The sequence below is a fragment of the Coregonus clupeaformis genome, chromosome 29 (assembly GCF_020615455.1).
Source record: "Coregonus clupeaformis isolate EN_2021a chromosome 29, ASM2061545v1, whole genome shotgun sequence".
NCBI classification, from domain to species: domain Eukaryota; kingdom Metazoa; phylum Chordata; class Actinopteri; order Salmoniformes; family Salmonidae; genus Coregonus; species Coregonus clupeaformis.
The window spans coordinates 37,509,354-37,535,291 of NC_059220.1; the positions used below are offsets into that span (position 1 = coordinate 37,509,354).

A 25,938-nucleotide genomic window follows, 5' to 3' on the forward strand; every position below is an offset into this window, starting at 1 on the left:
TATGACAGGATTAAGGGCACTGCCAGCTCCACCATCTCCTTCAGAGAGTCGTCCTCATATGACACTGTCCTGGTTTCTAGGCAGATGTAGGTAGTCTTACCGTCCACTGTCACCGTGAGGTTTTTACCATGTTTTAAATCTACACAGTCCTCCCCAAACATGTCGTGTAGCATTACGTTTTTACATTTTAGTCATTTAGCACACTCTTATCCAGAGCGACTTACAGGAGCAATTAGGGTTAAGTGCCTTGCTCAAGGGCACATCGACAGATTTTTCACCTAGTCGGTTCGGGGATTAGAACCAGCGACCTTTCGGTTACTGGCACAACGCTCTTAACCACTAAGCTACCTGCCACCACCCCAGGTTGACCTCCAGTCTGTTCTGGTAAATCTCCATGTCCACCGTTGCACTTCTTTGAGTCTCCATGACTCTTAAAGAGCATTTTTAGTTAAGTAACAATACATTACAGGCCTTTCAATGAAAGTAGACAAGAAGCATGGCAGAGACCTACTTTAAAATAGTTGAGCGTACATGTTTTGTGTGATGGTTTCAATACAATACAACTTTATTTATTCCCCTCAGGGGCAATTAAGAAAGGCAAGTGGATACTGGTAAAGGTCAAAGTCAATGGCCATACCTTTCTGAGCTTTAGGGTTGGACTGGATTTCCAACACAAAAGTAGTGACTGCATCAGCGTACATGTCATTCAACGGGTTGGCAATCCACTAGTGGATGACAGAGAAACATGGATGAAAACATTCCAGTTTCTCACCAATCTCAGACACCACAATTGTTCACCAAATAAAATATATTGTTATTGATACTGCAGGGTCATGTTCATTAGGGCATGTGACAGAAAATATTTTGCAACAGAAAACGTTAGTTAAGTCTAGGTAGTCCCTCCCTGTTTCAGTCCATTCTCTTCCGTTTGGTGCTTAATGAACAAGACCCAGACTACAACAGACTGCCTGCTCACCTCCAGCGTCACCATGCCTGCCTCATGCACCAGTGTGATGTTCTTGAAGATCTTAAGAGTGGTCCAGTGAATGGGATGGCCTGGGTCTGTTTCACTGTGCTCATGGCCAGGTCTGGGTAGTTTAGGAAACATTATGGATACAGTCAGAAGAACCAGGCTCCATTGTGAGAAATACGTGAGAACCTTAGCCTGTTAACAACACTACAGTGCATTGTTACCTTGTTTGGCTAGACAATGCCAGCTAGGCTAAAGCAGAAACAGACTGGCACCCAGGCTAAAAGACTGTATGATTGTATGACTTAGCTATACATGCTAATATGAATATACTGTAACATATATTAGTGGTCCAGTACTCACTAGAGAGGTATGAGGGGGTGAGGATGTGGTAGTTTTGCTAGCACAGACTGGAATATGTTCCGGGATTCTTCCGATGGCATTGAGGAGTACACCACATCAGTTACTGGCTTCATCAATAAGTGCATCGATGACGTCATCCCCACAGTGACCGTACGTACATACCCCAACCAGAAGCCATGGATTACAGGCAACATCCGCATTGAGCTAAAGGGTAGAGGTGCCGTTTTCAAGGAGCGGGACTCTAACCCGGACGCTTATAAGAAATCCCGCTATGCCCTCCGACGAACCATCAAACAGGCAAAGCGTCAACACAGGACTAAGATTGAATCGTACTACACCGGCTCTGACGCTCGTCGGATGTGGCAGGGCTTGCAAACTATTACAGACTACAAAGGGAAGCACAGCCGCGAGCTGCCCAGTGACACGAGCCTACCAGACAAGCTAAATTACTTCTATGCTCGCTTCAAGGCAAGCAACACTGACACATGCATGAGAGCATCAGCTGTTCCGGATGACTGTGTGATCACGCTCTCCGTAGCAGATGTGAGTAAGACCTTTATACAGGTCAACATTCACAAGGCCGCAGGGCCAGACGTATTACCAGGACGTGTACTCCAAGCATGCGCTGACCAACTGGCAAGTGTCTTCACTGACATTTTCAACCTGTCCCTGACTGTGTCTGTAATACCAATGTTTCAAGCAGACCACCATAGTCCCTGTGCCCAAGAACACTAAGGTAACCTGCCTAAATGACTACCGACCCGTAGCACTCACATCTGTAGCCATGAAGTGCTTTGAAAGGCTGGTCATGGCTCACATCAACACCATTATCCCAGAAACCCTAGACCCACTCCAATTTGCATACCGCCCCAACAGATCCACAGATGATGCAATCTCTATTGCACTCCACACTGCCCTTTACCACCTGGACAAAAGGAACACTTACATGAGAATGCTATTCATTGACTACAGCTCAGCGTTCAACACCATAGTGCCCTCAAAGCTCATCACTAAGCTAAGGACCCTGGGACTAAACACCTCCCTCTGCAACTGGATCCTGGACATCCTGACGGGCCGCCCCCAGGTGGTAAGGGTAGATAACAACACATCTGCCATGCTGATCCTCAACCCGGGGGCCCCTCAGAGGTGCGTGCTCAGTCCCCTCCTGTACTCTCTGTTCACCCATGACTGCATGGCCAGAGATGAGAAGGAGATGTAATCCACAGACATCTTCAGCTGCAGCTTCTGCCCTGACATGGTGTCGATCTCCTCTGGCTCTAACATGATGTGCTAGAGACCACACATGACAGACAGAGATAAAAGACAATTAGAATGATTGTAATAGCCTGTATGTCCTGAAAATGGAATCTACATAGACATTGAACAACTGAAGTGAAACCAGGGTCATATTCATTAGGGCACATAAAACGAAAACAAGTGTTTCTTATTGGACAAGTACCGGACTAGTCCCTCCCTATTTCAGTCAGTTTTTTTCTCTCCATTTGTTGCCTAATGAATGCGACCAATATGTAAGTCAATCTTACCTTGGCCAAGGTTCCCTCCACACAGTAGCCAGCGATGAGGACTCTATTCCTCTTGTCGGTGCACCACCTCTCAAACAGCTCCCTGGACAGGCCGCTCTGCATCATACCTGGAGACGCCATCACCACACTGGGACCTATGTCGTCAAAGTGGTGCATGCTCTGGAGAGACAGAGTGGGGACGAGAAGTCAGAGACGGGGGATGCTCGAGTCTGGGACATAGGTTCATCATTGAGAGAGGGTTTAAGTGGTGTCTCCCAAGCTAACTAGGTTGAAAACAGATAAGCCAGACATATTGATCCATATATGGAATATGGACATAACGACCATATTCTACCTGTCAAACATAGCATTACGAGTGTGTGCTTGTAGCATTCTCCTTAGAGAAGAAAACATACAGGTAAGTATCCTCCTAAGAGTTCCTCTAACCTTGAGGTTGCTGATGTTGATGGCTTTGCGGATCTTGTCGTTCATGGCATTGACGTAGGTCTGGTAGACGGCCATGCACTTCTTGGCCAGAGAGACGTAGTAGATATATCATGGAGCTCAGGGTGGTTCTGCCAATACACATCTACAGAGAAAACACAACCGGAGCCTCCAGTTTATATTCAATGTGTAATAAGAGGGGAGGGAGAAATGTTAGGTATTTTCAGTCAGAACCATTTGACCATAACGCAGAGGCGCTTGAGGCGGACGGTCTCACCCAGGATGTGCAGCAGCTCCTGGGCTCTTCCCCAAGGCGAACACGGGGATGAGACAGCGGCCTTCCCTGTTCATTATGTCATGGACCGTGTTACAGAAGCCAGCCTCGCGCTCCTCCCTTTTTTCGTGGATGTGCATGCCATTTGTGGACGAGAGAGAGAGAGAGATGAACTTTGAACCCATCTGCCAATGTGTGGACAAAATATCACAGTGCTTACTGACTATTGGTTCCGTAATATGATGAGGATGTGGGGTCTGATACTGGGGATTTCGGCAGCCATGATGACCGTCCTCCTGGCGAGAGAAAACAGCTAGGGAGAGAGAGATTTTTTGTTGTTGTTGAATAATTCATCCCCAATACAGAGGACTGTGATTACCAGAGACAGGCATTATAATATAATAAAAAAGGAATAGAATAACTAACACAATAACAATATCACATCATACAGTATATTGTGTACAGTTGTGTACTTCAGAGGAAACCTATACACAAATTAAGAAGTTCAATCATCACAATACTTCAATCCACTCCCTACCTTAACTCCAGCAATCTCGATCATGGCTGCACCAAGGACGTGCCCGGTGTGGCAGCACCAGAAATTGATGCCAGCCACCTACTTCACCTCGTGAAGGTTGATGGTCTCTAGCTTGTCCATACTCCCCTCCAGGTCGGTCTCTGTGTATAGCATGTCGTCTGCAGAAATAGAACGACAGAGTGACAAATATTGACATGAAATAGAAATCAAAGACACTGTGGGCCTCGATCACTAGACTTGGGCAGCTCTGCCATAAAGGAACACTGTGTAAGGAGAAAACTCCTATGAATGATGTGGCCTGTGTGGTCTAGCAGTTAGCGCCACAGACCCCAGTACACATACACGACACTCGGCTGTATGTCTCCACAAACACTGACACTGCCAATGCACTCCTGGTCAGCTGCCTGCAGGACATCAAAGCATGGAGTTTTCCTGTCGTCCTGATTGGCACTCGCACCATCATAAACAACACCAGCAGCTACAGCCTCAATATTGATGGTGTCAAGGTCCTCCCCTCCAGTGAGTTTCACAAACCGGGTTTGATATTTGACAGTCAGCATTTGTTTGAGGCCAACATCAAGAGTATGACCAAAGTCTCATTTTCCATATTTTTTGCCAGGTTAAGACCTATGCCATCACAACCTGCAGCTGAGCGACTCATCCACACCTTTATTTCATCCCGTCAGGACTATTGTAATGCCCTTTTTATAGGCGCATCTGCCATGTGCCTAAACAGGCTACAATATGTCCAGAACTGTGCTGCACGTGTCCTCACCACACCTCACTCCAGTGCTGTTCAACCTCCACTGGCTCCCCATATGCTCACGCATTGACTACAAAATCCTGGTTCACACCTACCAAGCTATCCACAACTCTGGACCCAAGTACATGTCTGACCTCATTCTACCCTCCTGCCCCACACGCACCCTTCGCACTTCCGCCTCCCTTCAGCAGCCCCGCAGCAGACTAAAAACTATGGGTGACAGGGCTTTCAGTTGCGCGGCTCCGCAGCTGTGGAACGCACTTCCAGACAGTATTATGGCTGCAGAGTCTCTGTCCTCCTTTAAGGCACAGCTCAAGACTGTGCTGTTCAGAAAGCTTTCAAGGACCTCTGCTAATTGTGTTCTCGTGTCCTCCGGATCTGACGACACCTGTATATAGCTTTGATTGTTGTCTGTGTTCTATGTTTTGTGTTTTGGATTGTTTTTATTATTATATATTTTTTTTTTATGTAGTGCCTTGGGTGTGAGAAAAACGCTTGACAAATTAAATGAATTATTATATACCCGAGTCGGCATTAGAATCCAACCCATTCCCTTCTGACTCGCACTCTCTTTCCTTTCCTGTCATCTCGCCACTGTCCTATCTGTTCAATAAAACCAATAAAATACATTAGGAATGGGACTGCCCCACTCCTTCAAAAATATATAATAATAAAAAACAAGTAGGAGTGTTGCCTACCTGACTTTGACTTAATCCGACAGCAGTAGATGGCCTGGGTGGCATGGGTCATCAAGGTTCTCCCTTTGAAGCTGCAACCAGGGCATTCCACCACAGTGGTCCAGGTGGAAGCTGGTGAGAAGAAGACATTGGTCAACACTTACTCTGCACGATCGACCTCATCTATGTAAACAACAACAACAACTCACTGGCTGATGAGGAGCAGGTCTATCACAGATGGATCTATCAAGTCGATGTAGGGAAGAGCGTCCATGCCTTCCAAGCCTGGGTGGATGCAACAGTCCAACTCAGGAGACATGTGTAGGGTCACAATACATGCTTATAACAGCATTACCCTATGTTAAGTGTTACCCACAAAACATGCATGGATGTTAAGATGGAGAATTGACCTACCATGATTTTCCTTCCTTTGAATTCCAAGATGATGCACGATCTGCCCACGTCCTGCCCTGCACTTCCATGATAAAAGCATCACAGGGAGAAAACCATCACATAATTGCATTGTACTTTTTGTTTACATCTCATTTTAATTTATTGCAAATCTCATAATACATCTGGATATCCTTGGAATGGCAGGTGCTACTCACAGTGGTCGAATAAGGAGCTGGTCGCTCTCCTCCGCGGGCTGCCGATATTTCTGTTTTAAGTTTTGCAGCCATACTGCAGAAGTAACATATTCTAATGGTACATTTATAGCAGTAGTACAGGACCTGGATAATGATGACGTTCTCCATTGAATTTTCCCTCCAGACGTATGTTTGTATGAACTTCCGGCTGGCGCACACGTGTCGTCAAAATACGACCGAAGAACACTCAAGCCATCTTTTTAGTTCCGACATAATTATATTATTTGCTCATCTTAGAAAACGTTTTTATATTTTCATTGATAGATACTGAACATACATTGGTTTAGAACTTTTAGTTTTAGCGCCCAATTCAATCACTGTATAAAAAGCAGCGTCACACTGTAGACACGTGTTTGTGGCACGTGAAACAAAAGTATCAATTGATGTTCATACTTTGTAACAATGGTGCACTGTAGGTGAGCGGCCGCGTAATTTCTTACAAAGTAACAAAGTTTACAATATTGATACAAATGTAACTAAGTTGCGTCCCCTTTAATGTGATTTTGGGTGGAACTGCAGAGGAAGTGAAGTGTCAATGCGAGTCTCTCACTCGCCTACACAGAAAGAGCCACAGCCCTGCTCCTTTGATGAACAACACCCCAAAACAGCCCCAAACTGGCTTAGAACAAGTTTCAAACTGAGGTATGCCCTGTGTATTTGTGCGTAGTGCTCCGGTTTGGCACTTTCTGTAAAAATACACGATAATTTCAACCTTTTTGAGCGTGAACGGATACGTCGATAAGGGTGTGGGTGGGGTAAATTGTTTATCATAGCAACGGGTTTCCGTTACAAGGGGCATTCATTGACAAAGTTTGGGACAATGGACTTTCATTGAGTGCCAGCCTACTCCAGACACCATTTAAGGGACAGGCGCGAGAAAGTGCGCGTGTGGCAGCCTGTTGATTCTTAATAAGTTGGACAAAGCTCTTCGAGTTGTGATGGTGGGAGTGGTAGTATAATAATGTATGCAGGACTTGAATAGTATGCATTCACTGTGTGGCAGCTGTTAGTCTCACAAGGACACACAATATTTATGTATGGAATTCCATTTCAAAACGATATTTCAATATTATTATTTTTATTTAGGAAGTAAATATTAATATTATTTGTAATAACTTTGTAATACATGTATGACCACCTTCACACCTAGTGGATGGGTTCATCTCATTCTCTGTAGACTACAAGCCAAATCACATGACTTGCCCTGTGTAGTGCTGGGACCATCACAACAAAATATCCTTGTCTTCATCAGACAGTGGTGCCTGCAAGGGAGCTGGGGGCTGGTGGAGTGCTGGCGTCATGGTGAAGAATGTTCCGGAAGGTCAAAAAGCGTCACAGCAGCAGCAGCTCCCAAAGCAGTGAGATCAGTACCAAGAGCAAGGTGGGCCATTATACATTACATTAGACTACACTGTCCTGGGCTACATTCCAATCCCAGAAAATGTGGATTTTTCCCTTCCCTCGTCCTTCGATGATGCGCTCTAGTTGATCTGAAGAGGATAGATGTAATCAGAATGGAGGAAGCTCCACCTAGTCCTCCAATAGGGAGCTTCCTTTGATTTTCCCTTGTGTTGCGTTCACCTGTCTAGTCTCTGGGGGGGTTCTGGTGCTGGAGCTGCTTGTTGTTCTTGGTAAATCATTTACCATGGAGGCAACAGGGTACAGTCTCAGAATACAAAAGCAGACGCATTCAGAAAATACTGGAGACAGACACAGGCAGGCAGACAGACAGACAGGCAGGTAGACGGACAGACAGGCGGATTAGACTGATTATAATCTTATTAGAAGATCCCTCACATCTGACAGTGGCTTTTATACATGTTAGACGAGAGCTCTGTCTGGACAATGTAATCATGTCTCATACGAGATGCCTGCCCATGTGGTGAATCACAAACAAATGCTAAGATGGTTAAGCCGAAGGGGCGGATGGAGAAATGACTCTTTATTATCATCGATTCACTTACTGCACAGCTGTCCTTTCTGATTACAAACATGACTCAGTTTATTAAGAAGGTCTTGCATTCTGTCAAGGACTCCTGAATCGATGTCTGCTTGAGTTCATTTCTATTTTTTCACTGAAACTCTACTCATAAGTGGTTGGTGTGTGTGTTTCTTTCGTTCTCATACACAAATATTGCAGCAGAAACCATGACCTCTGCGATTTGGTCAACGTTTCAGTCTATCATGTAACATTTCTCAAGACAATATGGTGAGATGGTGTGCTTTTCTCTCTCCTCTCTTTAGTCAGTAGACTCCAGTTTGGGAGGTCTCTCCAGGTCCAGTACTGTAGCTAGCCTTGACACAGACTCAACCAAGAGCTCAGGTAAGAAAACCTACAATTCTCTGAAATGACCTCGGCTAGTTTCCTCATCCCCTTTCCTTCCTATTCACTGACAGTCCGATGAAGGGGCCGGAAAGGTTCCAACAATATTGCCTGTACATATCAAGTCCTTTCAGATCTGGCTCTTGTCCATTGTAGGGCATGCAACAAAATATTTCAAAATGTTTCGCAATGGACAACTAAAATTAGTGTCTTATTGGTAGTCCCTCCCTGTTTCAGTTCATTTTATTCAGTTTGATGCCTAATGAACACCTTCATGACCCAGTGGTAATGACGACGGATGATTGAACTGTGAACTTTAGGTAACAGTGCTGCCTCGGAGACGTGTGCTGAGTTCAGGGTGAAGTATGTCGGCGCCATTGAGAAGCTGCCGTTTGAGATGAGTAAGACCCTGCAGGAGCCTCTGGAACTCATCAACTACATAGATGCAGCCCAGGTAATTAGAACCTGGAAACACCTTCAAATCTGGGATGTACAGTACAGTATGGGCACTTCAGAATGCAATACTATACATTCAGGTTCAATGCAGTGCAGTGGAGACCAATTCATGACTGTATAATCACTCAATTTGATTATGGTGATGGAGATGAATGTTGGAGTGGTGAGGCAGAGGCAGCCTCTGTTTCCTCTTTGACAAGTCACTCTATATGAACAAAGAGTATCTGTTGTGTTCCTTCCATAGCAAGATGGAAAGCTGCCGTTTGTGCCAGGAGATGAGGAGATGGTACTGGGAGTGTCCAAGTATGGAGTCAAAGTGGCCTCCATGGATCAGTGTGTGAGTGATTCCATTTCCATGTTATAAAAGTTCTAGCGCCACAAAAGTTTCTACTGAAACTTGACCTTTCTAGTTGGAACATATTGTTGTAACGTTTCCTAAGTTGGATGTTCTGCACTGTTTCCCGCTCTACCTGATTGTCTGTCTGTATGTCTGCTGTTATAATGATGTTGTAATGTGCATTATTGTTGTGGTTCCTGTATAGGACGTTCTGCACCGCCACCCTCTCTATCTGATAATGAGGATGCTCTGTTATGATGACGGCCTGGGGGCTGGGAAGAACCTGCTGGCTCTCAAGACCACTGATGCCAAGCAGCAGGACTGCAGCATCTGGGTGTACCAGTGCAGCAGCGCGGTGAGTGTGTTTGTGTTTGCATGTAATAGATAGACGGACCAATGCATTTACCCACCTATTTTTTCCCCCAACTACACCACTGACTACCACTGTCTCATATTGATAAATCTCAAAGCAATATTCTGGGGTCCACACAAACTCGGGTTCTCTAGCTTTTTTTCATACCACAGTTTGTGGCAAACTGAAGGCAATGCTGAGCAAGATAATTGTTTATCATGTGTGCGACAGCTTTCCTGTCTTGACCCCTCATCCATTCATAAGAATAGCAGCAGACTTAGGAAGCAGGCCTCAATGGCTCATACAGACAAGTCTCTTTCACAGTGGCCCCACTTCAGCGTCAGTCACTCTGGATAAACTCATCTGCCAAATGACTGAAACAGTGTGTGAATTATAGGGGGCATGAGCTCCCCTAAATGCAACAAAAGTCAAACTTTGGGTGGGTCTCTAATTGATCCATTCTCCTATTTGTTTAAAATGCCATTTTGTACTGCTACATAGTAAAGACAATGTATTTGAATGCTAAACATGTATTATCTTTTAATGAGGCATGAACACAACCAGTCATGATATTTTCATCTGATTGTCAAACAAATCACTTGAAAAAGTAGGCTACCTGCGCACATTCGTCAACTCCAAAATTATTCCAGCATCCAAACAGTGCACTGTGCACCTGCCATTTGATGAAGGGAAAGAGACATCTGTTACAAAACCCCAAAAGGTGTAATGACCATTGTCATTAGGCCTACACTCTTGTAGCTTGAATTAATTGATACGTTTTTTTTGTAAAAAGAAAAGTCGGGACACCTGAAAAGGGGCTGAAATATGGGACGCAAATACAGCTGTGTCTGTCCTGAGCTCATCGGCGCCATAGCCGTGGGAAGTAGGGGTGCTGAGGGTGCTGCGGCACCCCCTAAAAAATCTGAATTTAATACAAAATGTGAACAAACATTTTTTTCACAAAAGTAGTGCACTGGGCCTTTAGCATTAGCGGACCGATATAGATGTCCGTAGTGCGGGCATTTCTTTTTTTCAGCATCTCCGCTTTGGCAAAAAGGTTGTTGTATAATTAAGATCAGTGTCTTGCAGGATTCAATAGTTGGAATTGTAAGACTTGTTGCCCTGTCCCTTTCTTTGCGATTGTTATTCGAATGGAATCCAGAAAGAACAAAACCCTGTCCTTAAATATTTACATCAAAAGGTGCAAATTTGGGTCTAAGGCACTGCACCGCAGTGCTAGAGGCGTCACTACAGACCCAGGTTAAATTCCGGGCTGTATCATGAGCGGCCGTGATCGGGAGTCCCATAGGGCGGCGCACAATTGGCCCAACGTCGTCCGGGTTAGCGAAGGGTTTGGCCGGGAGGACTTTAGTTGGCTCATCGCGCTCTAGCGACTCCTTGTGGTTGGCCGGGCGCCTGCAGGCTGACCTCAGTCATCAGGTGAACAGTGTTTCCTCCGACACATTGGTACGGCTGGCTTCTGGGTTAAGCAGGCGGGTGTTAAGAAGCGCGATTTGGCGGGTCATGTTTCGGAGGACGCATGACTCGACCTTCGCCACCCGAGCCGTTGGGGAGTTGCAGCAATGAGACAAGATCGAAATTGGGGGTGAAATACAAAACAAAACAAAAAGTGCAAAGTTATGGGCAAAGACACAAAACATCCACATCAAATTAAATATTTTTCATGATAAAATAACTTTTTGTGCAGTATTCATTTACCATCCTAACAAACCACTTAATGTAAATGTACATTACTGTATTTTACATTGGCTGGTCATCTAGGATTGCACCTGTAAACTTTCCATCACCATGAAGAAAAACAATGCACAATACAGTCATTGAGTACATTGAGACATCAAGGGGGTTGTGATGATGTGGCTCAGTTGGTAGAGCATGGCGCTTGCAACGCTAGGGGTGTGGGTTGGATTCCCATGGGGGACCAGTACAAAAAAGTATGAAAATGTGTGTACTCACTACTGTAAATTGCTCTGGAAAAGAGCATCTACTAAAATGTAAAAGGAATGAATAGACCATTTCAGTTTTCACAGAAATATTAGCAAAGTATTTCAAGAAACTGGAAAACATATCATGCAAGTATTAACTGTTTTGTACAGATCATTACCAGACTCAAGTTACAAATGCTGGTAAACATAAAATACAAATACATTTAGTTAATATAGACGTCTTCAGCCCAGCCCCAAAAAATATATATTCGGCAACAACAACAAAAAATCACACCACCCCACAACCACTTCCCGTGGCTATGGTGAGGGCCCAATGTTGCAAGTTTGCTAACGAAAGCTCAAGATAGGCAGAGAGAGGGAGACAGGCGGAGTAGAGAGATTCATGCGATTGAAAAAAATTGAACCAACTGTCACTGGTTTAAACCATGACAGAGAGGTAGTGGTGTTCGTTTAATTTGGAATAAGCTTTTATTTTCAAATTTACTCCCACACTGTGTTTTCATAACACGTCATTTTCCCTTCTCCTCTCCCTGTCTCTGTGCAGGAACAAGCCCAGGCCATCTGCAAGGTGCTGTCTGCCTCCTTCGACTGCGTGCTGACATCAGAGAAGTCCTGAAAGGTAGTCGCCCTGAAGGACGGGACTATCCTCACGTGGGGGCAGCACCATGACCAATCGGGAGCCTGGAAACCATAGTTTACAGCAGGGTCACGACATACCCAGCATGCTTTGTAACACCTCTCACACACCACCTACAGGCCACAAACAGCTTGTTTTATTGTTTTTAATCTAACTTAATCTTATTTAATGTAAATACATTAGACAGTACAGGGAACTCATGGCTGGACTTGGGAAGGAAGTGGCTGTTTGCTGTCTAGGTCTCTGATAATAATATTGCATCCAGAGACTCCATTGACTTCCTTTATAAAAGGGGGAAAGTGGTAACCGTGGTACGTATGGTACGCCGCAGTCAATATTTCCACTATGGATGGAGAAACAGACCTAGACTATCACAAACATGCTGTAGACCCCCCCCTTCTCCTCTATCCCTCTCTCTTCTATACAAATCAAAGGTACGGTATTACATTTACATTTTTAGTCATTTAGCAGACGCTGTTATCCAGAGCGACTTACAGTTAGTGAGTGCATACATTTTCATACTGGCCCCCCGTGGGAAACGAACCCACAACCCTAGCGTTACAAGCACCATGCTCTACCAACTAAGCTACACGGGGCCCACGGTATCAAGACATAACACTGTGACTCTCATCCCCCTCTCCATACCACTCCTCCCATACTCCCTTTACTCCTTGGTCCAGATGGGATTGGATCAGTTAATATGGTACAATAAAGGAAAGGTATTGTAATGAATCATGCAGTCTTTTTTCTTTGATTCCCTGCTGTTTTGCCCTTTAAAACAGATCAGTTCCGGTGACTAGGCTGTCCAGTACTTCAGTATTCCCGTCATTCTCAGACTGACTTATGGGATGCCTGCTTCCTCCCAAACTCTGTGGGATAGGAGTCCTAAATCCTCCAGGTTTATGAAGCATCCAGCCTGGCTGTGTCTGTGAAGAAATTACCTTGAGGTACCAAATGACCCTGTCATTCGGTGTTATAGTCAGATCAAAGGAGATACTGTATACACATACCGGCCCCAACATTACAGAACTAGTTTACTCTCTATAGACCGAGATTCAATCTGATTGCCGGTTATAGGCGTTGCGGCTTTAAAAGGCAATTTACGATTGAGCTGGCATATGCAGCGTTGACAGTGAATGGGTTCTCCGCGACGTGGGAACATTGCCTTCAAAAACAGCAATGCCTATAACCTGTGATCGGATTGAATCCCGGCCGTACTCTCTATATAATAATACGTCATTTAGCAGATGCTCTTATCCAGAGCGACTTACAGGAGCAATTAGGGTTAAGTGCCTTGCTCAAGGGCACATCGACAGATTTTTCACCTAGTCGGCTCGGGGATTAGAACCAGCGACCTTTCGGTTACTGGCACAACGCTCTTAACCACTAAGCTACCTGCCACCCTATAGAGTTCAGTGTGGATGTAAACCTTAGGTGTAGTGGTATGGCACCAGAACATAAGGGAGAAAAATCGCAGAAAAAGTTAGAAACCATGGACATAGCTCATACATAGGATTGGGCTGTAGTGGGTTTGACCATTCTCCACCAGAGAGAGCTCTTGTTGCATTATGATTATATTTAGTGTACTGCCCAGAAAGTTACAAACCTAGTAGTCTAGCACTCTAAAATCACCATACTACACAGCATTTACACACTGTTAAACTGCTTTTAGAAGCAACAATACACTATGATAAATGCAAGATAAGAATGGAGAGACTAAAACACTGGGAATTATTTCATTGTATTATTCCAGTTTCAATTTCCCATTTATTTTGCACAATAGGTTAGAGTCAATGAGTATGAATGGAATAGCTTCTCAGCCTTGGTTTGCGTGTACACTACTAGTCTACACACTGAACACCAGCTGGAGTACAATCTGGCAACAGCACGTCATCACAGTGCATTAAAAGACAGTTACTGCCAAGGTCATTAACTCTTATTTTATACATTTAAATATCAACAAACAAAATCTATAACATTTACAGATTAACCATCCTATTTCCAGTGAGTTAATATGGGGAGGAATAGTGTAGCAGGTACATTTATCACATGCGACACCTCCTGTTGTCGTCGTCTATCGTAGTTCATTCACAATCGAGAGTTCTGTATGTCCCATTTAAGATTAAACATCAAACATGTACAGAGAGAGTTGCCCTGCAACCAAAATCAGACATGACATCAAATGCTTATAATTTTAAAACATACTCTTCAGTATGGGACCTAGGATATATAAAACAAGGGTAGTCTGTAACTAATGCTGGTCCCAGCTAGTAATAAAGTTGTGGAATATGGTAGAATCCTAGGCTGAGCACTATTAATCAGATTGAATACTATGGTAGGTGTGTGTGAGTGAGTGAGAAAGTGTGCGTAAAAGTATTTGCATTGTCCTTTGAAGTGTGTCATCTGGTATTGCCATCCCCCTTACAATGGCACCTCAAAGGACAAGTAATTTTTAGTACAATGACAACTATGTGCATGTGTGTCCACATGTACCTCTGTGTGTGTGTGCCATTTGGTAGCCTGCTGTCCACTACAGATAAAAGGCACAGGACAGGAGCCATCACCCTCACCCCGTGGAGGTGCATAAACCCCTCTCACTGTCTATGTCCCAAATGGCATCATATTCCCTATATAGTGCACTACTTTTGACCAGAGCCACAGAAAGATGGAGGTGTTTCACAACTAAAGTGTGATCTATGCAGCTAAGATAGTTCACAACATCCATTTCACTGATATTGATATTATAGCAGGTGGGTAAGAAGTGCAACAATTAGGCATTTTATAACAGCTAGTAAATGTGTCAGAGATGGGTATTAATGCAGTAAATCTGGTACCACACTGTAGGCCATCTAAATGGAGACGATGTGCTGTAAGTAACTTATATTGTTTCAAGCTGATTTGCACATGCAGGTACGCACACACAGTAGGGTAGTGAGCCTGGGTTCTCCCAGATCAATAGAGGCCTAAATATACCCCCAGCAACCCCATGTTGTTACCATGTTACCAAGGGCTGTCTAGAAATGGGGACAGTGGATCACCCCTAGGGAAGGGCTCCTAGCATATTACTGGGCTAGCACCATTTTGAATTACGTTTGCCCAGTGGTGTGGTGGAGGTATACGCTGTATCAATTAATACGGCTGATGGAACAGATCAGAATGTTTAGCTTAAAATGTTGATAAACTATTATTTCTTCACATTTTAAGCACAGTAATGTGCACATGGCGGTAGGGTTACACGCAAATGTTCCAAAATGCAATTTGCGGGGAAACACAATTCTAAAATGCGAGCGGTTTCATGGACAGAGACATTTTGAAAGAGGGAAGATCTAAAAATGCAACAACTATCATGGGTTGCTAATATGACTACGATAATGCCTTTGTCTGATAAACAATGAAAGAAAGTTGATTTTAAAACCAATAGAACAGGAGCGTGAATATGAGGATGTCTTTATAAATTAATTACCTCCACGTTTCTATGATGGGATTTTGACTATAGGCTACTTTGTAGAAAGTAAGACATGCCCCATAATATGAAGTAAAACGTCAAGGTTTCAAACAATTAAGGAACAGGAAAAATATAGCGAAGCTAATGATAGGCCTAACAGTCTTCTGGTAGCCTAGATGGAAAGGCTTTCCCCAAAAAACTTTCAATTAAAATGTTAACTAGCTCCAAAGTAGCCTATGCCTACCTGGCAGCATGATTATTTCCATCAATCCAGTGGCCATTTGTTTTGAAAACTCCATCTCATGTGTGCTACAGAAACACTGCTAACCAAACAGTGCTAGGCGTCTGCACAGTTTAATTAAAGGTTAATTACTGCAAAAAAAAGTCATTGTTAGATTTTTCCCATACCTCAAAAGTGGTCTCCTGCTGTGGCATTGTTGTGGACTTACAACATCCAATTTTGTTGTTTTTCTATTAAAAAGTGTGACTTAGAGTGAAAACCTGTAAAAAATAAAAAATAAAAATCTGAACTCTGAATTTATGGACTCAGTTGATGGCCTCATTTATGCATTTCAATAGTAGGCCTACTATTAGCCTACTGCACAGTACAGCTTGGGTTGGCCTGACTGTGAAAGACCAATATGGGATTGATCATTTTAGGTCATTCAGTGTCACTTTTTGTCATATAATTTTTCATACAGGCGCCTTTCCGTCACCAGGCGGGCCTTTTGGAATTTTTTGGCCAAATTATAGTATACCCACTTTTGCAGGCACCACTACACCACTGAATTTGCTTCCCACATTGTGAGTCCTATAAAGTTAACATGTCTTTGCCTATTAAGCAGTTATGTGTAAAAAATAAATAATAATCACCCTTTAACAATGCAAAGCATATCGACTATATTCACATTAATGATAAGTGAAAGAAATCCTAAAGATAAACAGTACTGTCCCTGTCAGCTGTCCTTGAAGAACTTTCTGTACAATTCACAAACCGAAGACAACAGAGTGAAATACTTATTAACAGAACCTTCATTTTGTCAATAATCCTCTAAATGTCGCGACCTGGATAAATAAGCAGAAAGTGCATTTTATTGCAAGAGGTTACCTACTACAATCATTGTTTTTGTTTTTTTATGTCAGATGGTGTCAGAAGTCTAAACACAGTTTCCCCATGAGCCTTTGCAGGCTTGGCCTAAAGGAGTGATATGACGTCACATGACATTCCTGGAGTAAAGGGTGGATCTGTTGTCATGGCAACACATTGTATAGCCAAAGCATTGGGCAGCAACACTTCACTCTTCTTTAGTGTCAGTGCAGGCACAAGCTTGATGATGATGACAAAGATAATTTCGTGAAGGGCATTTCCATCCCAGGTCAGTCCATGTGTTGACCTCCGGTGACCTTTGACCTTCAGTCCATGATGAAGTGTACGAATGTGACGGGGAAAGCCCCCCTCCTCATTGGTTCTCCTTCGATGTGGCCCAGCTGGGAGAGAACAGGAGAGATGCACAACGTAACACACTGATAATTGGGACAAAACACACACTTTTTGCATATAGCTATGGCAGGGTTGGGTAGGTTACTTTCTAAATGTAATCCGTTACAGTTACTAGTAACCTGTCCAAAATTGTAATCAGTAACGTAACTTTTGGATTACCCAAACTCAGTAATGTAATCTGATTATTTTCAGTTACTTTTGGATTACATTCCCCTTAAGAGGCATCAGCAGAAGACAAACACATTTGACTTCTAACACCTTTTCAATTCTGCTTCAGTTGTTGTCAATTCAGACGCGGACATAAACAAAATGCCATTGAAGTCAGAAAAAGAGAGAGGAAGGCTGAGATTTGGGGATTTGGAAAGGCATCTGTAACACAGAGTCCCATGGAGAATAAGTGACTAAATACGGTCATGTTTGCAGAGGTGGCTTTTGGAAAAACAAGTTGCAGCTGGTCTGTATTCAGACAACGGGCTCTGCAGAGGAAGGAAGGCAGGCGGGGGCAGGGGAGAGGGAGAGGAAGGGAGGGAGAGAGGGAGAGGAAGAAGGATGGCCAGAATGAGGTCATGGCTTTGTGCTGCTGGGGCCACCAAGATTTCTGGCACATGCTCAGTGGACTCTCTCGGAATGGGCCAAATCTGGACTAGAAAAGGGCCGGACTGCTCTCACTGCGTGTGAATGAAGACAAACACACACCCACTCTCACGCTCTCCACTTTCAATTTTCACACATCCAATACACAAAATAGTAGCCTGATCTAGAGATGATACTCACCCACCACTCCTGGTCCTCCGCCCCATCCACCACAATCACCTCCCCCTCAGAGAAGGTTAGCTCGTCTGCATTGTCCGCCATACAGTTGTAGATGGCCTTCACCCGCTTGGGCCTCTGCTTCTGAAGAGACACAGACAGACGGGCATAGCAGTATTTGTATTTATTAAGGATCCCCATTAGCTGCTGCCAAGGCAGCAGCTACTCTTCCTGGGGTCCTGCAACATTAAGGCAGTTATATACAATTTAAAATATAATTACTAGAACCAACATTCCCATTCAAGTCAACCTTCCGTGACGGGTGGTCCGGGGCCATATTGAGTGTGCCCATGACAAGTGCACTGTCAAATTGCCATGGTCTCAGGGGCTTTTCCCCATTCTAATCATTCTATTTCAATGCAGACAGGCAGGTGTACTGACTGTTCTGCAGACAGATGCTGTCGTTTAACTGAAGTATCTAACTATCTGTCACTCCTTTGGAATGCTTGACGCCCACTTCCACATTGACTGCTGGAGGGTTGCATAGCAGACAAATGACACAGGACATAGTAACTGTCAGGCAGGGGGAGTTGTGCATCACGTGTTTTCGCCACAGGCTATCCCTGATCTGTCAGTGGTTTACATGGTGAGCCCGTGTGACACAGAATGCTAGCACTGAGCTAGGGACAGATATGAGAGGTTTCCCCATCTGTCAAGAACAAGTACACACTTAAAGGTTTCCCTCCCTCTTAGCATTGTATGTTCCATGGGGTACAGGAAGGACACCTCATAGAGAAAACACTGTTAGAGCCATTGATACTCAGAGTGCATTGGACTGTGTGGGACAATAAGACCAACTGAAACACAACGACGAGATCAGATAGAGAAGTCCAATAAGTGCCTCTGTATTGTCCATAACTGTTCCATCACAATCAATAACAGGGCAAACAACCATATAAGGTCAACGGTAGGTCGGAGGAACTCACCGGATAGGTCTTCCTAGGCATGGGGGCGGGAGGCAGCGGTTGACCTATTGAGTTCTGGGGGCATCCCGGCACTTCTTTAGCTGGAGGAGGAAGAGGATTTGATGACATTGTTGTGAAAACAAACTGTTCCACACAGACACAAAATCACACAACCAGATTGTCTGCAGCCGACCCACAGATAACATACCGGCCTGTTTGTAAAATTGTAATCTGACTATGTTACTTGTGATGCTTTTACAGATTATGTACAGACACAGAATAAATCAAGTTGTTGTTTTTTACACCCACCTGGTCTTTCGATGGACCCAGTTCGAGTCGGTCCTTTGCTGAAGCTTTTGTCGTTGCTAAAAACCACAAACATAACCTTGTAGTCAGCTGCTGTTTAGGATGTGCTTAAAATGAACCCACACACATTTACCCCACAGTGCATTTCCCTTTAACAGTCACACAACTCAGACCTATGGGAGCTTGAGTAGAGCCATGTGGATGAATAGTGTTAAGTTGTTTGTCTTTTAGGACAGCTCAGCTTGGAAGTTAATGAAGTGGTAAACCAGAAACCCTATAGGCTATTTTCCAAAGATAAACTTGCTTTGTGTTCATCAAAGTAAAACATGCTGCCTCAGGCAATGTGTGTCCAACATTTTTGTGTGTGTGTGTGTGTGCGCTCACCCAGAAGGAGACTTGGGTGTTGGGGCTCTGTTGTGGCCCTGTCCGGTCCCTGGTTTAGACTGCTGGTTCATCGCCTCCATCATACTCACTGTCTTGGCCACGGGGGGAGGAGCAAGACCTGGGGTGACAGAGAGAGATAGAGGTTGAAAGAGGGCTCTAGATGGACAAAATGGAGATAGCCTCAATAGCGCTGCCCATGCTGTCACAGACATCATCAAGGCACAGATACAAAGATGAGTCCTCATCCTAAGTTACCCATCTCTTTCTCATCTAAACTGGGTGTGTTTTTCTCCTTGGTGTCATCTTTGTACATCATGTTGTAAACATACTGCATGTGCCTTATATATACTGTAACATGAGCTATCGACAATAATGCTATGTACAATCATTAACCATGATTATTATGATTATGATTATGGTTATTATTATGATTATTATGTGTTAAGACAATGAGTCCTTGAGGTGAGGTGCCTACCAGTGGTTGAGGTGACCCTCATGGGGGGTACGGGGGGGTGGATATTGGGGGGGTCTGAGGAGGACCTCTGTCGGACCCCCAGGTCTATAGAGCCAGGCTTCCACCCAGAGGACCCTGATGACTGGACCATCCCGCCCAGACCTGACAACTGGACTGGGGAGGGAGGAGGGGGAAAGAAGATATGCTTTGGCACCTGGAGACATGCATTGCTTGCTCTTTGGGGTTTTAGGCTGGGTATCTGTAAAGCACTGCTGATGTTAAACAGGGCTTTATAAAATACATTTGATTGATTGATTGATTGATTGATTGATTGATTGATTGAGAGAGACTTGACACCAATGCAGAACACAGAAAGATTGGCTACTCCTGGAATTAAATAGACAAGACTGGCCAAAGTCAAGTTCACTGGAGAGGAGTTGCTGATGGCCAATGCTCTTCGTGGGGCAATGGGCCCAAGTAAGTAAAGACAACATGTGCTTCGAAGTGAGTGAGTTTAATCAAATTGTTCAGCATGGTGGAATGTGAGCATTCGGATGCACAGACAAATTCAATTCAGGAATTGAACGTTTTGGACTATTTTCAATGCGCATTAACCAAATTGCTTTCCAGTGATATCTTGGGTTATTTTCAGTCTGCCTCTCATCATGGACTATGGAGCACAGACTGAGAACTTTTCGGAAAAATTAGCTCACTAGCTCACTCTGCCGCCGCCAATGTGCCTGTCCATGCTCCCTACCCAGAGTCCTCTCTGCCCTTCAAATAGGTCAGAGCGCCACACGAGTCACACAAGTCACCATGGGGCCTTGCACTAATTAGAGAAGGCCATCTACAGTATATGACAGATATGTGGCCAAATTGAGATTTCCCTCTATTTGAACTGAACCCATTGGGCATGTATTATAAATACCATTCTCCAAAAATGACGAGGAGGACGAGAGGTGAATCTGATTTGAAAAGGGCTTGACGCCGGGGTAATTTGATATGGATCACGTTTAGCAACTTCAAATCAGGATAATTTTTTTAACATTCTGAAACTAAATCAGTGCTCAAATAGCATTCACACTGATTCCCTGAACAAACTAAACTTGTTCATAGAATTTGGTTCGTTTCGCCAAATGAACGCAGCACCCAACTTGCTATCACAGAAAAAATATATTTTTTAAAGTACCTATGTTTCGTGGGGGCAGAGGGGGTGCGGAGGTGGGGGTGGGCCCCCCGGGCGCGGGGGGGCTGGCGTTGAGGATGGTGCCGTAGGTCTCGTTGTTGACCAGGTTAGGCATGTACCCACCACGCTGCTTGTCCTTGGCCAGGCTGGCAGCGTCCCGTGCCAGGGAAGCAGGGCTGGGCTGGCGGTGGGCGTTGGAGCCAGGGGTGTAGCAGCTGACCGGGCGCTCCTCTCGCCGGTGGGGGCTGGGCTGAGGGAGGACAGGGGTCAAAAGGTTATAGAAAGGTCATCAGGGTGTGTTTGTGTTATGTACAGTGGCTTGCGAAAGTATTCACCCCCCCTTGGCATTTTTCCTATTTTGTTGCCTTACAACCTGGAATTAAAATTGATTTTTTGGGGGTTTGTATCATTTGATTTACACAACATGCCTAGCACTTTGAAGATGCAAAATATTTTTTTATTGTGAAACAAACAAGAAATAAGACAAACAAAACAGAAAACTTGAGGGTGCATAACTATTCACCCCCCCAAAGTCAATACTTTGTAGAGCCACCTTTTGCAGCAATTACAGCTGTACGTTTCTTGGGGTATGTCTCTATAAGCTTGGCACATCTAGCCACTGGGATTTCTGCCCATTGTTCAAGGCAAAACTGCTCTAGCTCCTTTAAGTTGGATGGGTTCCACTGGTGTACAGCAATCTTTAAGTCATACCACAGATTCTCAATTGGATTGAGGTCTGGGCTTTGACTAGGGCATTCCAAGATATTTAAATGTTTCCCCTTAAACCACTCGAGTGTTGCTTTAGCAGTATGCTTAGGGTCATTGTCCTGCTGGAAGGTGAACCTCCGTCCCAGTCTCAAATCTCTGGAAGACTGAAACAGGTTTCCCCTCTAGAATTTCCCTGTATTTAGGGCCATCCATCATTCCTTCAATTCTGACCAGTTTCCCAGTCCCTGCCGATTAAAAACATCCCCCACAGCATAATGCTGCACCACCATGCTTCACTGTGCGGATGGTGTTCTCGGGGTGATGAGAGGTGTTGGGTTTGCGCCAGACATAGCGTTTTCCTTGATGGCCAAAAAGGTCAATTTTAGTCTCATCTGACCAGAGTACCTTCTTCCATATGTTTGGGGAGTCTCCCACATGCCTTTTGGCGAACACCAAATGTGTTTGCTTATTTTTTTCATTAAGCAATGGCTTTTTTCTGGGCACTCTTCCGTAAAGCCCAGCTCTGTGGAGTGTACGGCTTAAAGTGGTCCTATGGACAGATACTCCAATCTCCGCTGTGGAGCTTTGCAGCTCCTTCAGGGTTATCTTTGGTCTCTTTGTTGCCTCTCTGATTAATGCCCTCCTTGCCTGGTCCGTGAGTTTTGGTGGGCGGCCCTCTCTTGGCAGATTTGTTGTGGTGCCATATTCTTTCCATTTTTTAATAATGGATTTAATGGTGCTCCGTGGGATGTTCAAAGTTTCGGATATTTCTTTATAACCCAACCCTGATCTGTACTTCTCCACAACATTGTCCCTTGGTCTTGCTTGGTGGTGCCCTTGCTTAGTGGTGTTGCAGACTCTGGGGCCTTTCAGAACAGGTGTATATATGCTGAGATCATGTGACACTTAGATTGCACACAGGTGGACTTTAATTAACTAATTATGTGACTTCTGAAGGTAATTGGTTGCACCAGATCTTATTTAGGGGCTTCATAGCAAAGGGGGTGAATACATATGCACGCACCACTTTTCTGTTATTTATTTTTTGAAACAAGTAATTTTTTTCATTTCACTTCACCAATTTGGACTATTTTGTGCATGTCCATTACATGAAATCCCAAAAAAAATCAATTTAAATTACAGGTTGTAATGCAACAAAATAGGAAAAACGCCAAGGGGGATGAATACTTCTGCAAGGCATGTATGCATGTATGTATGTATGTATGTATGTATGTATGTATGTATATATATATATATATATCAATTTGTAAGTCGCTCTGGATAAGAGCATCTGCTAAATGAAGTAAATGTAAATGTAAATATATATATATACTTTTATGTGTGTGTCTGTGTGTATGTGTGAGTTCATGGTGTGTGTGTGTGTGTGTGTGTGTGTGTGTGTGTGTGTGTGTGTGTGTATAATCTGAAGTGAGTCCTCACCCTCACCTTCTCATCAAGGTCCTCATCACTCTCGTCCATGTCTTCATGGTGCAGACGCCACTCGTACTCTACGTGTACGTGGACGTTGAACTTCCCCGCCAGCGCTGTGTTCAGCTACACACACACACACACACACACTGACAGTGATTAATAGCTCAAACAAAGCTTGAAGATAAGGAGTCACTCTCTATCTTGCTAAAGACGTGCGCACGCACATACACTTACAGTGAGGGAAAAAAGTATTTGATCCCCTGCTGATTTTGTACGTTTGCCCACTGACAAAGACATGATCAGTCTATAATTTTAATGGTAGGTTTATTTGAACAGTGAGAGACAGAATAACAACAAAAAAAATCCAGAAAAACACGTCAAAAATGATATAAATTGATTTGCATTTTAAATTAGGGAAATAAGCATTTGACCCCTCTGCAAAACATGACTTAGTACTTGGTGGCAAAACCCTTGTTGGCAATCACAGAGGTCAGACGTTTCTTGTAGTTGGCCACCAGGTTTGCACACATCTCAGGAGGGATTTTATCCCACTCCTCTTTGCAGATCTTCTCCAAGTCATGAAGGTTTCGAGGCTGACGTTTGGCAACTCGAACCTTCAGCTCCCTCCACAGATTTTCTATGGGATTAAGGTCTGGAGACTGGCTAGGCCACTCCAGGACCTTAATGTGCTTCTTCTTGAGCCACTCCTTTGTTGCCTTGGCCGTGTGTTTTGGGTCATTGTCATGCTGGAATACCCATCCACGACCCATTTTCAATGCCCTGTCTGAGGGAAGGAGGTTCTCACCCAAGATTTGACGGTACATGGCCCTGTCCATCGTCCCTTTGATGCGGTGAAGTTGTCCTGTCCCCTTAGCAGAAAAACACCCCCAAAGCATAATGTTTCCACCTCAATGTTTGACGGTGGGGATGGTGTTCTTGGGGTCATAGGCAGCATTCCTCCTTCTCCAAACACGGCGAGTTGAGTTGATGCCAAAGAGCTCGATTTTGGTCTCATCTGACCACAACACTTTCACCCAGTTCTCCTCTGAATCATTCAGATGTTCATTGGCAAACTTCAGACGGCCCTGTATATGTGCTTTCTTGAGCAGGGGGACCTTGCGGGCGTAGTGTGTTACCAATTGTTTTCTTGGTGACTATGGTCCCAGCTGCCTTGAGATCATTGACAAGATCCTCCCGTGTAGTTCTGGGCTGATTCCTCACCGTTCTCATGATCATTGCAACTCCACGAGGTGAGATCTTGCATGGAGCCCCAGGCCGAGGGAGATTGACAGTTCTTTTGTGTTTCTTTCATTTGCGAATAATCGCACCAACTGTTGTCACCTGCTCACCAAGCTGCTTGGCGATGGTCTTGTAGCCCATTCCAGCCTTGTGTAGGTCTACAATCTTGTCCCTGACATCCTTGGAGAGCTCTTTGGTCTTGGCCATGGTGGAGAGTTTGGAATCTGATTGATTGATTGCTTCTGTGGACAGGTGTCTTTTATACAGGTAACAAGCTGAGATTAGGAGCACTCCCTTTAAGAGTGTGCTCCTAATCTCAGCTCGTTACCTGTATAAAAGACACCTGGGAGCCAGAAATTTCTTCTTTCTGATTGAGAGGGGGTCAAATACTTATTTCCCTCATTAAAATGCAAATAAATTTATAACATTTTTGACATGCGTTTTCTATATTTTTTTGTTGTTATTCTGTCTCTCACTGTTCAAATAAACCTACCATAAAAATTATAGAGTGATCATTTCTTTGTCAGTGGGCAAATGTACAAAATGAGCAGGGGATGAAATACTTTTTCCCCCTCACTGTATATATATACACACACACACACACACACACACACACACACACACACACACACACACACACACACACACACACACACACACACACACACACACACACACACACACACACACACACACACACACACACACACACACACACACACACACACACACACACACACACACACACACACACACACACACACACACACACACACACACACACACACACACACACACACACACACACACACACACACACACACACACACACACACACACACACACACACACACACACACACACACACACACACACACACACACACACACACACACACACACACACACACACACACACACACACACACACACACACACACACACACACACACACACACACACACACACACACACACACACACACACACACACACACACACACACACACACACACACACACACACACACACACACACACACACACACACACACACACACACACACACACACACACACACACACACACACACACACACACACACACACACACACACACACACACACACACACACACACACACACACACACACACACACACACACACACACACACACACACACACACACACACACACACACACACACACACACACACACACACACACACACACACACACACACACACACACACACACACACACACACACACACACACACACACACACACACACACACACACACA

At 44.3% G+C, this 25,938-nt stretch overlaps 3 protein-coding genes and 1 pseudogene across 9 annotated transcripts in view; 1 reads left to right on the top strand and 3 right to left on the bottom strand.

The window, feature by feature from the left end:
- Positions 1-281: 281 nt before the first annotated feature.
- LOC123482228 (cleavage and polyadenylation specificity factor subunit 3-like) lies at positions 282-1,437 on the bottom strand. The gene is made up of 2 exons (XM_045209182.1): positions 977-1,437; positions 282-725 (listed from the first exon to the last, which is right to left on the bottom strand). The coding sequence occupies exons 1-2, from the start codon at positions 1,106-1,108 to the stop codon at positions 579-581; spliced, it is 279 nt and encodes a 92-aa protein (XP_045065117.1). The 5' UTR covers positions 1,109-1,437; the 3' UTR covers positions 282-578.
- Positions 1,438-2,459: 1,022 nt separating this feature from the next.
- Positions 2,460-6,347, bottom strand: LOC121545090 (annotated as a pseudogene).
- A 317-nt stretch (positions 6,348-6,664) lies between these two features.
- Positions 6,665-12,734, top strand: itgb1bp1 (integrin beta 1 binding protein 1). 2 transcript variants are annotated; one of them, XM_041855476.2, is made up of 7 exons: positions 6,665-6,841; positions 7,452-7,580; positions 8,444-8,522; positions 8,843-8,976; positions 9,223-9,315; positions 9,521-9,670; positions 12,176-12,734. In XM_041855476.2, the coding sequence occupies exons 2-7, from the start codon at positions 7,509-7,511 to the stop codon at positions 12,245-12,247; spliced, it is 600 nt and encodes a 199-aa protein (XP_041711410.1). In that variant the 5' UTR covers positions 6,665-6,841; positions 7,452-7,508; the 3' UTR covers positions 12,248-12,734. The 2 variants fall into 2 exon arrangements, with proteins under 2 accessions (XP_041711410.1, XP_045064952.1); XM_045209017.1 differs by lacking the exon at positions 6,665-6,841 and adding an exon at positions 6,868-7,162.
- A 1,256-nt stretch (positions 12,735-13,990) lies between these two features.
- asap2a (ArfGAP with SH3 domain, ankyrin repeat and PH domain 2a) overlaps positions 13,991-25,938 on the bottom strand; it is a 78,383-nt gene continuing 66,435 nt past the window's right edge. For 3 of the 6 annotated variants that reach the window (XM_041855481.2, XM_041855477.2, XM_041855483.2), the window contains 8 exons: positions 23,408-23,521; positions 21,263-21,509; positions 20,095-20,247; positions 19,620-19,737; positions 19,239-19,294; positions 18,951-19,030; positions 17,989-18,108; positions 13,991-17,201 (listed from right to left, as the gene is read on the bottom strand). In XM_041855481.2, coding sequence (XP_041711415.1) covers positions 17,127-17,201; positions 17,989-18,108; positions 18,951-19,030; positions 19,239-19,294; positions 19,620-19,737; positions 20,095-20,247; positions 21,263-21,509; positions 23,408-23,521 — 963 coding nt within the window. In that variant the 3' untranslated portion in view covers positions 13,991-17,126. The remainder of the gene's footprint in view (positions 17,202-17,988; positions 18,109-18,950; positions 19,031-19,238; positions 19,295-19,619; positions 19,738-20,094; positions 20,248-21,262; positions 21,510-23,407; positions 23,522-25,938) is intronic. The other 3 variants (XM_041855482.2, XM_041855479.2, XM_041855478.2) reach the window with 2 other exon arrangements.